The 14,597-nt window shown below is 44.2% G+C and overlaps 1 protein-coding gene across 6 annotated transcripts in view; it reads left to right on the top strand.

Annotated features, from left to right (window-relative positions):
• The window catches only part of MAPKAP1 (MAPK associated protein 1), a 243,021-nt gene that overhangs the window by 158,769 nt on the left and 69,655 nt on the right, over positions 1 to 14,597 (top strand). For 4 of the 6 annotated variants that reach the window (XM_019421134.2, XM_019421132.2, XM_019421131.2 and 1 more), the window contains one exon: positions 8,975 to 9,133. The exons of the other annotated variants lie outside the window; for them this stretch is intronic. In XM_019421134.2, the coding sequence (XP_019276679.1) occupies positions 8,975 to 9,133 (159 nt within the window). The remainder of the gene's footprint in view (positions 1 to 8,974; positions 9,134 to 14,597) is intronic. 6 annotated transcript variants of the gene reach the window in all.

The raw sequence follows: 14,597 nt of genomic DNA, 5'->3' as shown, positions 1-14,597 counted from the left end.
CTTGTGCAAGGTTAGACAAGTCATCAAACCTTTGTCACCTCGGTTATCTTTTCTGTCAACAGGGTAATAATACCTGCCTGGCAGGGCTGCTGTTTTGACTAGTTGCATAGAAAACAGTTGATAGCAAGTGTTCACTGGATGTCAACTGCCTTTGTCCCTATTGCTACTGCCACACCAGGCACATCATAAAATCTGGCTTTTTAGGTTTTGATTTACTTCCTTTTCTACCCATATGACTTGGCCTTTGCCTGCAGCTTTTGTTTGCAATGAATGAAGTCTACAGAAAGCTTATACCAGTGATAGAACCAGACTGTGAATTGTGTTTGGATATGGGTCTGCTGGAAACACCCTGTATTTTGAACAAGTAGAAAGCTAGATCCAGAGAGCAAGTTGTAATGATTTTTGACTAACAAGAAAACCCAGATCAGGCATGTAGGGGGTCCTAATGGTCACAAGGCTCATTTGTCAAGTAGCTTACATCAGCAAATTTAATTTGCTACAACAAAGAGTCTAGAGAGAAAGGGAACAAATTACAGTTACCTGTAACAAACATGTTTACAGGTGATTATAAAAAGCCTTTGTATGTACAGCCGAAGAGTTCACAGAGCCTGTTGCTTCTTCCAAGAAAACATTTAAAAGAGGAAATATAATGAAACACCAGAATGATTTTTGAGGAATGATTCTAGAAGTTACATAGAGGTCTGGAGTGCTGTGTCTGCCCCTTACAGCCTCAGTCAAGAGTCTTTGTCTCCCCCAGAGGAAACAGAAGATCCCTTTCTTTAGGGAGTTGAGCCACTTGCAGTGAAAAATCATCGCTTTATATGGGCTACGTCCCCACAGAAGACCGCTTTCAGACCAGCCCAGAGACCTGACACCCCCAGCTTCTATCTCACTGCTTTTAGAGGCCTGACACGAGAGCTGGTCTTCCCCCATAAGCAGTTTAAAAGGCAGTTTTACCAATTGCAATGACACCTTTCCACAATGAGTTTTTCCTTTTTGAGTATGTTACAAATACCGGTACTTTCTATAAGACCTTTAAGTGCATTAAGAAAAAAAGAAGAAGAAAAATTGCTCGCCAATCAGGGCATTTCTTTTTCTGCCTTACAATGACAGTACCCAGAGACAAAGAGGACTTAAAATCAGGAAACGGCATTGGAGTGGCACTATGAGGCAGGTCTGGGGAGAGGACGTACCAGCACCTACTTCTCATTACCCTGCTACTGATCACAGTGGGACCGTCAGCAAAGTGGATAGATTGTACTGTGCCATCAAACCAATTTTTCAAATGGAAAGTCAGTGAGATGTGATTAAAGCCCAGGTGCTGCAGAAGATACAAGCCGGTCTATTGGAGCTCCTCAGTCTTCCCCAAAGCTGTCACAGGATCAGAGAAATATCAAATCATAACGAATGCCAGCTTTCCTTTTTTGTTTTATTTTATTTTTTTTTTTGTACAATACATTTAGTAGAACAATGTGAATTAAGATACAATTAAGACAAACTATGACTTAAGTCTAAAGAATCCTGAGGGTCATGAAGATCTCTCAAACACAGTGTGTCCAAATCCAGACTCAGCACCCAGTAAATATTTATGGAGTCTGCTCCATTTTAGGCAGCAAACAAGGATGGCCTGTTCTCAGCTCTCCTTTTAGTAGGGTAGATGGTCAATAAAAACAGACCAACCAAGATACATTTGATAGACTCGTTTCTGGCTTTTGCCTGTCCGTTTTTTGACAAAAAGGACTTCTTTGGGTCTCCAGTTTTGTGAGTGCCCCTCCTGAAAGGAGTCCCCCTTGCCCTCACGATCAGGCATTACCTCAGTCTTTCCACTTTAGCAAGTTTCCACGCATCTGCTAGTTGACTACCAACACCACTCCCTGATTTAGGGAGATGTGGACAGGACAGCAGTGGCCGGGTCAATTCATGAGCAGTCAGTGACTTGCTGTGTCTAGATCAACAGTGTAAAGAAAGAGGTACAGGCTGTATCTTGTATCTCAGCTTTGGAAACTGCTAGAGAGAACACTGTCCCTCAGCCACTTAGCTCTGCATCAGAGGACCCATGGGCCTGCCGCAGTGAGTTCCTAATACATTGATCTTGCCAGATGTTGGTGAGTACCTTACCAAGTAAAGGGACGAGGACCCTCCATTTTCCTTTGGGATGGGGCGATTGAGCTTTCATTTGAGTGAAATGAGAGTGCTTTGTGGAGAACACGTTCCTTTGTGTTTGCCACCACTGTAGCTGGCCTGGAGTTGGTGACCAGCATGTTTTGTGGAACGAGCTAAGGAGAAGCAGTGAAAGCCGATCTGCAGCCCACAGCTGCTTCACTCCCTGCCAGCCCAGGCCCAGGGCCACCCACTTTCTAGTCAAGAATAGATTCATTGCACTTTGATTATTGGAGATCAAACTTCCTCCAAGAATTAAATCATCGAATGAAAATGTAAATGTCTTAGAAATGAGACGCAATGCACATCAGTTGAAATTAGTGTTGCCTCCCAGGTTCCCTTAATGACATGAATCTGTAATGAGTCCTTGGGGAGCCAGTGGAATATCGCAAAAACAGACATTTTAAGCATTGATAATCAAGTAAGGGTGCCCAACAGGAAGAAGCTATTGCATACACTGTACTACAGAAAAAGAAAATTAAAGCAAATTCACTTTCCAAAGCAGGGTGTGGATGCGTGAAAGGTAGAGCACACGCCAATTCCTCATCTTCCATAGCAGAAGTTAATACATACTGTCTGATACTTATAATCATTTTTAAAACAGCTGAGCAAGAATGCTAATAAAAAATAGGAAGATGAATACAAGGAGAAATAGCAAAAACTTTTTAAGGTAATCTCCTGTAAGAAGGGATTCAGGGATGTGCAGGGAGTCAACTTTTTCATTATAGGACTGTGGTATGATTTACTTTTAAAACTGTATGTACCGGTGATCCTTGACCAACATGGGTTTGAAGTGCATGGATCCGCTCGTGTGGATTTTTTTACTGTACCGTACTGTAAATGTATTTTCCTTATTAGCATCTTCTTTAGCTTGCTATATTGTATAAGAATACAGTATGTGATACATACACTATACAAAATATGTGTTAATCGACTGTTTATGTTATTGGTAAGGCTTCCAGTGGACAGTAGGCTATTAGTAAAGTTTTTGGAGAGTCAAAAAGTTATATGTAGATTTTCGGCTGTGTGGGGATTAGCGCCCCTAACCCTGGCGTTGGTCAAAGGTCAACTCTACGTGTTCCTTCGATAAAAGTAATTTTTTTTTTTAACTTATAAAAAGAAGACTGCTTATTTTCAAAATCTAGAGCTGAGAAAGATTTCTTTCTTTCCCTTGCTTACATGGACTTTCTTCATTTGGTAACTTCCTTTCTCTTAAAAGCCACAATCCATTTTATTGTGTTGGATGTCAGTTTTCTGTGAGAACACTGTTATTAAATAGTTGCTTCCCATTACAAACATCTCCAAACCTTTCAAAACCAAAATGTTATATGAGTATAACCATTATGTTGTGATTTTGCCAACATCTTGTCTCTGTGACCTGTATTTTCCGTAGGTTAAAGCACAGGCTATTAGCTGAGTACTCCTGTCCCATTCTAAGAATGACTAATATCTCAAATATAAATGAAAACAGCTGCTTTTCCATAACATTAGAGTTCCAAACAGCTGTCACATGTACATTTTGACATTCTTTTTTTTTTTTTTTTTCTTTTTTCCAAATTGGGACAAAAGTTCGTTTACTGAATCTACTAATCTGGTTAAGTATATCATCTAACTTCTGTGGAAAGGTGGAGAGGAGGTCACAGAAAAACCTCTCGAGCTAGAATGTAGCCATCTCCAAAGACTCAAGTTTATTTAACATAAAAACCCTCTGATGAGACCCCTCTGTGCCAAGGACATAAGGTCCGTAAGGGCCTGGCGGTGGCTGCCGCACCACTGCTGCCCTTGCCAGAGAACCTGCACCTCGGTGGACACCCATTGTTCTCTCTCTGGCTGGAGAGATGTGGAGCACCACCCCCTTGTCTCCGGAAAGCCTGAATCTGTGCTGTCTCATCTTCTGCAGCCCTTGGAGGGTTTGTTTCAGGGGCTGCTGTTGTGGATCAGAAGACCGTACTCCCTCTGTTGGCTTAAAGCTGGCCCTGCCACTACCAGCTAGGTGACCTTGGTCCGGTCATTCGCCCTCTCTGAGTTGCTTGCTTTGTTTTGCTCTTCAGTAAAATAAAAGCACAACTAGATCACGGACTACTGGTTGGTAGTTGTAACTGTGGGAGAGCTTAATCCCTGAGTTCAAGAACCATCTCCCCGGCTCTGCTCTTGTTCCTGTTACACTCTTTCTAGCTCTTTGATGAGTTTCTTTACCTGTTTGAACTTCATTTTCCTCATCTATAAATGAGAATAATATTATCTTCTTTATGGCATTGTTGTGAGAATTAAATAGAAATCCAGGTGAAACACCAAACACTTAGCTATTACTATTTTATTACTCACTAAATGGTAGTCCTGCCCCCTCCCTTCAATTTCATTGTTATGAGACCCAGTCATACTCACCGTTTTGTGATCTAACACTTTGTTTTTTATGAGTGTGACTGCTTTGAGTCATGATTCAGCAGAGACCCTAGCCGCGAAGGGACCCAGCTCGGATTTAGTCCACATTACGTACGGCCCAGAATGTGTGCATCTGTCTGCCCAGCTGCTCATTTGAGCTTTTCCAGGGGTCTGAGGCCCCTTGTCAGAGCAGCAAAGCATCAGTGAGAACATAGGTATGCACATGTAAGAGTGACCTGGCATTCCTCTGGAGCACTCTGCATCTGGGGCTGGATATGCAGAAGGGTTAAAAGCTGGAGAAACTTTTGTCATAAATTTCCTCTTCAGCAGGACTTCCCAGGGAACATCTGACATTAGGAGAGAGGAAATGCTGATCGGCCTCGGAGTCAGCTGAAGGAGACAGGAGCTGCAGTGGAAGCTGCGGGATTTACTGTTATTAGCAAGGCAAATGGAAAGCCAGCAGGGCAGCCCCGCCCCCAGATAATAGATGTAACAAGAAGGAAAGCTCCCAGGAAGGAAGATGGCTGGCAGCCACGACTCCTCTACCTCCTCTGCTGCCATTTCTTTCCATTGCTTTTACCTTTTTGTTTTGTTTTGTTTTGTTACCTTCTCCTTTAGCACAAGGAGAAGCATACTTTAGCATCTTAGGTTATAAGTCACAGCTGGTTTAAAGTAAAACAGGATCTATAATTCAGCTTCGTACTGGCTTGATAGATTCATAGTTGAACATGGTGAAATGTGTAAAATTGTGTTGATATAGTATTAAGTTGCCATTTATTGAGGACTTACCATGTGCCAGACTAAGTGCTTTACATGTGTTATTATCTCATTTAACCCATATAACAACTTCGTGCTTTAGAAATGATCATCATCCCCAAGTTAGAGATAAAGAAACAATGCTTAGAGCACTTAGGTAATTTCCCAAGGTCTTAAAGCTTAGTGGAGCTGGGATTTGAACCGTGCCATTAAGGTCCTACCAGTCCAGTGGAAAGTAAGCAAGAGCCCAAATGGCTATTATGGGGCCAGACGGGGTACTGGCAATAAGAAAAGTGCTTACTGAGTCCTGAAATGGCAGTGCTAACTGGGACAGTGGTGGTTAGAAGGAAGATGGGCAGGCAGAGGGGAGCCGAGTTAGCAGGCGGAGATGACATCTGAAGGGCCTGATCCCCCAAAGCAGGGAGCAGGGCAGATGGGCAGTTGATCCCTGAGGACCACAAGGAATGAGGGGGAACGGCAGGTCGTGGCAGCAAGGACCAGGGAAACAGATGATGCTCGGCATCACAAAGAGCCGTGTCCTGTGCAGGGTCAGGTCACAAAGGCAACAGGTGAGCAAAACTCCTATTGTCAAGATTACCTCTGGAAAAAAAATCCCTCTAAAAATGCCTGTGAGAGGCCAGCACACTGTAGGTTTTCTCATTAACTCCAATGCAGCGAGCTTTTGTTTTTCTAGCATGAGAACCAATGAAAACTGAAAATACATATCATTAACTGCTAAAATCAAACTTGGCACAGAAAGATGCTCACACTATAAGAGGAGCTACGCAACAGACACCAGCATCCACCCAATTAATTCAGTAAGTCATTCATCAGACGTTTACCAAGCTCTGTAGTTGCAACGATGACTAAGTCTCCCACCTCCCATTCACCTTCTTGTGGTTTATTGAATCACCAGGAAGACATGGTAAGTGGGATTCTCCAAACTATTTAAATTGTTCTCTTGGTCATTCCTCACTCTCTCTTTTTCCTCGTTTTTTACCAAACAAGTACAGGTGAATTCAGATAAATTAAATGTGTGGCTTGTATACAAAGAGATCCAGGCAGTAGGCGACATCAAGAACAGGCCCAGTTTCCTGAGAGGCACACTGAGGACCTAGCAGGGTACTAGACCCAGGGCAGGGTTCTGGGCAGGACTGGGCTGGGGGCAAGGGCAGTTACCTGAATGAGACGTTAAGGTCAAGATCAGATTTCAAGAAAGGAAATCTTGTTTGGGTTGGCCTAAAAGTGCAGAAATCCTCTTGCCTTAGAGCCGAGCCTGCAGCGAGAGGAATGTTAGGTGATGCAATTTTCCCTATTGTGGGAAAAGAAAGCGGGCCATTGTGGGAAAAGAAAGCGGGCCATTCTGGGAGTCTTGTCAGGCCCTGATGTTGTTATAGGAGTCAGTCAGAGAAAAGCATATGCAAAGAGTTGTGGAGGCCAGATAAGACTTAGGGAATGACCATAAAAGGGATGTGGTTTGACAGACTGCCAGCAGGCGGTGTGGATGAAGGGAGCCATGATACTATGCACTGAACAGGAAGGAGACCAGTTCTGCTGGCTCATAGAGGACATAGATGGGCAAGAAATTAGGATGAATAGAAGGTCTGGAGAGTAGGGTAAGGAAGTTGTGAAAGGATTTTAAGCATAAAAGTGATAGCCTTAAGAGTTGGACTCCAGAGATCCCCCTCTGACAGTTGGAGGAAGAATGGATAGCTGGAGGCCAGGAGATGAGTTGGGAAACCATTACTGAGGGCTGGACGATAAGCAGTGCGGAGGAGATGCGTTAAGTGGGTAGAGTCTGTGGAACTTGGGAGTTGACTTCACGTCAACAAGGAGGAAGGCTGTGTAAGAAGTATTCCAGACTTGCGAGTGCCTCCTCATTCACGACTCTGAATCCTTAGAGGCCAGAATCAACCTTCATGATCTCTGCATCTGTAGTGCATAGCCCGGGACTTGGCACACGGTAGGTTCAATAAATGTTTGATGAACAACTGAGATAATCCATTGGAGACTTGTGGTGTCATCATTGGAAACCCAGTTACAAGGAAAAAGAGCTGGTTTGAGTAGAGAAGGTTCATTAGTTTGTAGTTGATTATCCTGTACAATTAGAATCAAATAGGTGCTTGGAGTTCTCTTCATTCCTGCAAAGACAGGCCTGAGTCACTTATTGTCAGCAGTACTTCCTTGGAGAGTTGGTGGATGTCCCTAAGAGGCCCTGCAGCCTTTTGTCCCGCCCAGGGTTAGAACCCCTTCCACCAGGGTCACTGGCCCCCAGCTGTTTATAAAATGCTGTCATTCCTGGTACCTGGAATCTGTTCAGTAGCCTGTCTAGTATATACAATTATTATCTCCATTTTCAGGGGAGGAGACTGAGGTTCAGAGAGGACATGGTTTACCCAAGCCAGTCTCTGCCATAAGCAGATTTGAATAGAAGTCTTCAGATTCCACTGGATCGTAACAAAGTCTGATGATTGAAAACAGTTGGCCCTAAGCCCTCTCTCCATTGACTTAGGCTGGAGTCACCACTTTTATATAGCTCAGAAAAGGTTACAGACAAAGTCTCCTTCTGGTTGTTTCTGTTGTTTTTGTCCTTAGGTGTTTGTGACTAAATTCACTAATTTTGCTGGCTGTCAAGGCTGTGTTAAGGAAAATGGGTTTGAACTGCTGTGGTTTTTGAGTACTGGACTGGATGTCAGAAACCTTTGCCATCACGGGAAATTCTGTCACTCTGGATTTACTATCTGCTCCCCACAGCTGAATTCCTCAGCAGTGTGATTTAGCACCCTGGCTCCCCATCAACCAGTTTTGGCATTTATTTGAATGCATTACCCCACTGGTTTCCATAAACTATTTTACAATTGTTTAAAATAAATGACTGTTTATTTCCACAAAAACCATCTGTATTTCTTTACAGAGTAGCAGATAACTGTACGTAAAATTTGGTAATGTCACAGTGACTCAAGTTAAGAGAAACAGATTAGATGGAAAAATTGGATGCTAAGGGACAGTGTTAAAGGTTTCCATCCTCTCTAACAAGTGATATCTGGATTTAAAGGAAGGGAAAAAAATGTTTCTCTTTTTTTTTTTTTTTTTTTTCAACTTTTTTTTTATTTTATTTTTTGGGACAGAGAGAGACAGAGCATGAACGGGGGAGGGACAGAGAGAGAGGGAGACACAGAATCGGAAACAGGCTCCAGGCTCCAAGCCATCAGCCCAGAGCCTGACGCGGGGCTCGAACTCACGGACCACGAGATCGTGACCTGGCTGAAGTCGGTCGCTTAACCGACTGCGCCACCCAGGCGCCCCTCTCTTTTAAAAGTAATATCAGGCCTCCTTTCTCCAAAGGGAAGTGCACTCATGCCAGCTGGATAGGAACAGGATAGGGACTGTGAGCATTCCTCTGCCCCTTCAGCACTCTCTCTGCCTGGGGTGGTGTGGAAGAGGCTCCTGTCCAGTGGCTTCCAGCCTTCTCCAAGTTTTGGCTTGTCCATGCCTTACCTCTTCTTGTTCTGACGTTGAGTGGATTCCCAGGCCTGTGTGTTGTAGTTCAGAGATCACTGGCAGGAAGCTCAGTGGGACAGGTTGCTGTGGGGAGAGAAGAGAGGCCTGGCTGAGGGAACTGAGCTGATGGGGAGGCAGGATTGGCCCCTGACAGTGGTGGTCTTCCATTCTCCAGCCAGTGCCCAAAACAGCACCGATCCACGCCAGCCCCGTCCATCCCCAGGAAACCCAACCAACCCCAACCCAGAGATGGAGCTGTCTTGTGATTATCGAAGCAGTGGGGACACATGGAGTCAGTTGGAGGTGGACCTCCCAGTCTGCTTTGGAGGAGGAGGTAGGTAGTCAAGGTGGTAGCCAAGCAAGCTGTGTTCCCACTTAGTCACCGAAATATACACTGAAATCCACCTTTTGCTGTGACTGTCCCAGGAATGCAGAGATACTGAAATGTGCACTCCAACCTCGGTTTGCATACAGTTAGCACAAGAGCCAGGTCCAGCCAGACATCTGTTTAGCTGACTCGCACAGAGCAGTCCAGAGGCAGTGGCACTTAGGCAGTTTGGACTTGTTGAGTAGGAGGGAGCGAGCACCAGAGACATGAAGAAGCAGGAAGATGACTTCAGACAGAGGGACTATGATGAGCAGACCACAGGGGTTGAAACTGCATGGTTTGGGGGATATTTCTGGATTGTGTAATTAGGTGGGAGTTGAGAGGAGATCACATCTGCCATCAGTGTGGCAGACCTTTAGAGGTTCCAGCCTCTGCTGAAGAACCATACCCCACTCCCCGCCCAGTGAAGTCTGGAAAGCAGAAGCAGAAACCCAGACTTGTGATCTATGGAGTCCTTGGAACAACTCTAAGAGGGAGATACTGTTATTATTCCTCTTTTACAGGTGGGAAAGCAAGGCATAGACAGTTTAAGTAACTTGCCCAGGGTCACATAGCTAGTAAGTGGTGGGACTGGGAATTCGAACCCAAGCAGTCTGGCTGATAATGAGGTCAGCGGGCGCTGCAGGGCACTCCCTAGAACACACGCACACTCAAACTACTGAGTTTGGGGCAGGGATCAAGTCCACACCTTCTTCCTGTCCTCCCAAGGTGCAGGGATAGACCCCTATCACACCGTCTCTTGTCTCAAAGCCTGAGTGGAGGCATCAGGACAATCCCAGAAGGAGGCTGAATAGGCCAGACGGAGACAGTAGGGAGTCGCCCGTTGCTTTCCACAGCCCATCTAGAATCCAGGAGGCAGACAGGGCAGGCATAGTTGTCTAGACTGTGGTGATAAGAGAAGCACATGGGCAGTCTGACCCTTGGTCTGCAGTCATGGCCTCTCTTTGTGAACAGCCTGGCCTCAGGTATTCCAGTGATTTTCACCTTTCCTGCCCAGCTCCTTTGGGCAGCTCTAGATAGCTCTGTGGTCCCCCCTGTGGCCTGACCCTGGACCATGGGGACCCGTGAAAACGCTCTGTGCCATTTTAGTTCCTGGCCGCCCAGCTGCTTACATGTCTCTCCAGTAGCCCCTGAGCCCCCATAATCTGTGAGGAGCCAGAGATGATGAGAGGAGGCTCCAGAGGCCAGAGTCCATAGCGATTCTAGCTGGAATCACCTCTAAAATTATTTAACCTCATTTTTTTAATTGGATTTTTAATGACAGAAGTGATACCAATGCATGTCAAAAATCCAAACAAGATAGAAATCCATAAAGTAAAAAAGCAAAAGCCTTTGTCTTTGCTACCACCCCATCCTACACACAAAGGTGATTCTGGTTAACTGAGTAACTGTGAGAACAATCTGGCTGATATCTTTCCAGATTGTGTGTGGGTGTGTATTTTCAACAACAACGCTTCGCACACACATATAAATGCACTTACATAATAGCTAGAGTTTTATTTTATTAATATGGTGCATACTCTGTACATTCTCTATCTTTTTTAATTTAATAATGTATCATGGAAATCTTCCCGTGTCTTATTAACTTAGTTTATTTTTTTCCTCAGGTACATAACATCCCAGTGTACAGATATACTGTAATTTATTTAATCATTTCCTGCTGGAGAATATTTAGGCTGTGTGCAATTTTTGATTTTACAACAGTGCTGCAGTGAACATCTTTGAACATATATCATTGTGTACTTGGGAGTAATGCTCCTCAGGATAGATTCCTTTGTTGGGTCAAGAGTCAAGGTTGTTCAATTTTAAACGCCACCTTGTTGAAGTCATTCTATTGAACAAAGATTATTGAGCACCACCAGAGAGCCTGTTGCTGTGCTGGAGCTCTTGGGAATAGAGTTGGTTTTATTAAAAAGCCCCTTCACCCTCATCTTCAAAGATTTGCAGGAGTGGGGGGTGTAAACAATGACAAATAGGCAGAAATGCTTCTAATCCAGCATCCTCCACACACCCGGAGAAGCAAGGCCCCAAGGAAGTTGCAATGAAAGAGCCCTCGATTCTGACAGGGATTCGGGCAGGGCTGCAGAGAGGAGGGGGGATGCCAAAAGGTGTGCCTCCCTACCCCTCCCGGGAGCCCATCTGTGAGGCTGGGTGTTCAAGAAGAAATTTGTTCTAAAGAATTATGATGCTCCTGCATTTTCTCCTACACAAAGAAGGAAATCTCGGCTGTACGCCCTTTCCTTTCCTCCTCTTGGCACTTTCTGATTGATGATTGGAAATGATGGCAATACATAAACTATTTTTCTTTTTATTTTATGACCTGGTAATAGCAGTAACATATTTCCAGTAAATGTTTTCTATCGCAATAAAAAAGTTGTAACAAGACTAGAAATGGGTATAGTTAAACCCTAAAGAAATCATACTTTCAGAACTGTGGATTGAGGCAGTAACTCTGTAAATCATTTAACTTAGAGAAAGGTCCCCTCCACCCCAAAAAACTCAGGGCAAGCAGCTGGTGTTCACTCTGAGTGCTCGTTGGATAGATGCCTGCTATGCGGGCTGGGGGAGCCTCCAGTTTTGACCCCCATAAGACCCAACTACTCTCTGTCTTCCCACCTAGTTTCCCACCCAACAGCTCTGCTCCTTTCTGAACCAGTAAATCATCTCAACCTTACAATTCTTTTTTTCAACCCTCAAATCAAGAAGATTCTAGTACGCTCTTTCTGGAATACAGTGTGGTAGTGTGGTTAAGAGCACGGGCTCTGGAATCACACACCTGGATTCTTGTCCTGGACACACTGTGGGCACATGACTTAACCACTCCACATTTTTTTTCTCCTCTGTAAAAGGAGGATGATAATGGGGCCTCCCTCATAGAGTTTTATGATTCAGAGTGCTAATGCATGTAAAGTGCTTTGTTAAGGGCCAGGAGTCCTCAGTGTCACTTACTGTTGTATTTTAAAAAAAGGGCAAATTGATGATTTTATTAAATTTGCAAAGCAGTACAACCACCAACATTTATTGAGTGCTTATTACGTCGTAGGCACTGTGTTTACTCCAGTTACTCAGTTACCCCACAAAGGTTTAGATCAGCTAATGTGCCCAGCGTCACATGGCTTGCAAAAAAGCCAATATTTTAATCAAGGTCTTTCTGACTCCAAAACCATTGTCCAACCGCCACATGTCCACCTGCTAGGATTAGATACTCAACAGGAGCAGAGATGGTAAAACCGGTTAAAACTCCTCATAAGTAGTTCTGTCTTACACAGCCATGGCCTCCTTTGGCTAACAAAGATTCTGGAGCAGATAGTGTTGAGAAACTATGCTCTAAGAACTCCACGGTCAGGCAGAAGAAAAAAAAAAAAGGCATTTCCTTTCCTAACTGCAGGCAGAGCAGCCTGCTTCTCAGCTGGTCCTTGTTTAGGGCCTGTGACTCTTCAGAGAATGAAGGTCTGCTTTTTCTGGTTGTCCAGTGTCCTTAACATGCTCTAAAAATTAGGCCTTTCCAGCCTTTGTCTTTAATTTCTGATTCTAGCTGACACCTTCATTAATGGTCCAGTACAAGCTTTCTGTCAACTTGAAGACTACTGTGTAAAAGTGGTTTTGCTGTCCTATCAATAATGGTCATAATTTCCCCAATACTCTCATCAGCAGTGAATTGAGTCTTGCAGCAAAGAAATGGAAACCCCAGTGCAGTGGTTTTAAAGTGATTTGTCTTGTAGACGGCGTCTTATTTCAGTAAAATCAGGTCAGTGCGGCACTGCTGGGTCAGATGTAAGTCTGATACAAATTACTTGGAGGAAATTGATCATTTGAACGTTAGGTTATTTTTAACTACTGTAGCTTTTTAATATCTCTTTATTTCCTTTATTTACATCTGTTTTAATAAACTTTAACCATCATCATCAGGCATATTAAATGTCTTCTCAGTTTCAGCCAAGCCTGTGAGAATAGGAAAGAGTACCCTCTACCCACCCCGCAGGAGTGACCTTCCCTGCAGAGTTTAGGGGTTTGCCATAGTTATGGCCTTGTTTAAACACTTAAGCCCACTCCTCCTCATCCGCCGGCTGGCCCCCTTACTGGGGTTTGTTTATTGCACAGACTGGCCCCTTGACCAGTCTGTTCTTCATTGCTATTGAAAGTTAATGGGGGCAAAATTGCATTCCCAAACATTTGAACCTGAAGTGGCCAGGGCCGAACTTAGTTGATCTCTGGTGATCGGTTCAATTTAGTTACGATTTTTTGCCATTAGGCTGGGGCTGAATGATGGTGATTTGGTTGAGGCCAAATGTCTGAAGAAAATTGGCTCTCTGATAAGAGTGCTGTTATCAGAGGGGGCTCCCTTCTCATTTACATTTAGATGAGTATTGATTATTTATTTACTCAGAGAAGTGAGATTCGTTTCCAATCTTATCTTTCTCGTCTCTGCTTGTCAGCAGAAAGAGAGATAGAGCTCCTGACATCAGGCCAAGATAACAGCACTTTGTAGTAAAGATAAAAGTTGGAATGGGCCTTTTTCTAGTCTTGACTGAAAGGATAAGTTTTAAAAATTAGAACTGATGGGTCATGCTTTCAAAACCTTTCCTGAAGGTTTTGCAGTTTAACTAGGCAGGAGAATTGGTTTATTGGAACAGCCTTGGTCTTTCTTCTTTTGTAATAGGAATTGTATTTAATTTGATTATATTCGGCTGTTTCACTGAGAGCAAATTGTGTATTGGCTCAGAAGAGGCTAAAGTGTGACCTTATTGTCATGTCAGCTTGTTCCTTTTTTATTATTTAAATTCCAAATTATCCAATCTGAGCCTCAGAGGGGGTATAAGCTACAGTGGCTATCACTTGAATATAATTCAGTGCTTACATTAAGATCAAGCAGAAAATGATTATAGTCTCCCCTAGAGGAAGAGTTGTAAGTGATGGCACTGACACTAAATGCAGATATTTTAGAATAGCTGATGTTGGGTCTGGGCTCTGATATTGACAGCGTCAGCTTGTCAGGGGTGGCTTTGGCTCAGTGAGGAACTCAGGATTCAGCCAGCCCCTGCCGTAGAGCAGGCAAGGCTTGGCACAGTTTGCCTCGAATGGACCTCCTTGCCACCAGTCTCCTCCAGCCCATTACCCACAGTGTCACCGGAAGAATCTTACCACAGTGTAAAGCTGATTATGTCACTTCCCTGCTCTGGTAGCATCTGTTGCTTATAACAGAGAATCCAAATCTTGACCGACAGTCTGGGCCAAGCCTGCCGACCCACTTCCCCTCGCACCCCAACACGAGCCTAGGCCTTGTCCACACTGAATTTCCTTCAGTCCGTGTGGGCTCTTCAGTCCCTCCTTGCTTTTGGACATGGTATTCCCTCTGTAGAAATGCACTGTTTCCCCTGGGTCATCTGGCTCTGAGTCCTCCTTCAAGACT

The sequence above is a fragment of the Panthera pardus genome, unplaced genomic scaffold (assembly GCF_024362965.1).
Source record: "Panthera pardus isolate Hobbes unplaced genomic scaffold, ASM2436296v1 HiC_scaffold_20, whole genome shotgun sequence".
NCBI classification, from domain to species: domain Eukaryota; kingdom Metazoa; phylum Chordata; class Mammalia; order Carnivora; family Felidae; genus Panthera; species Panthera pardus.
Note: the sequence above shows the minus strand (reverse complement) of the source record. Positions and strands in the feature narration are given on the sequence as shown.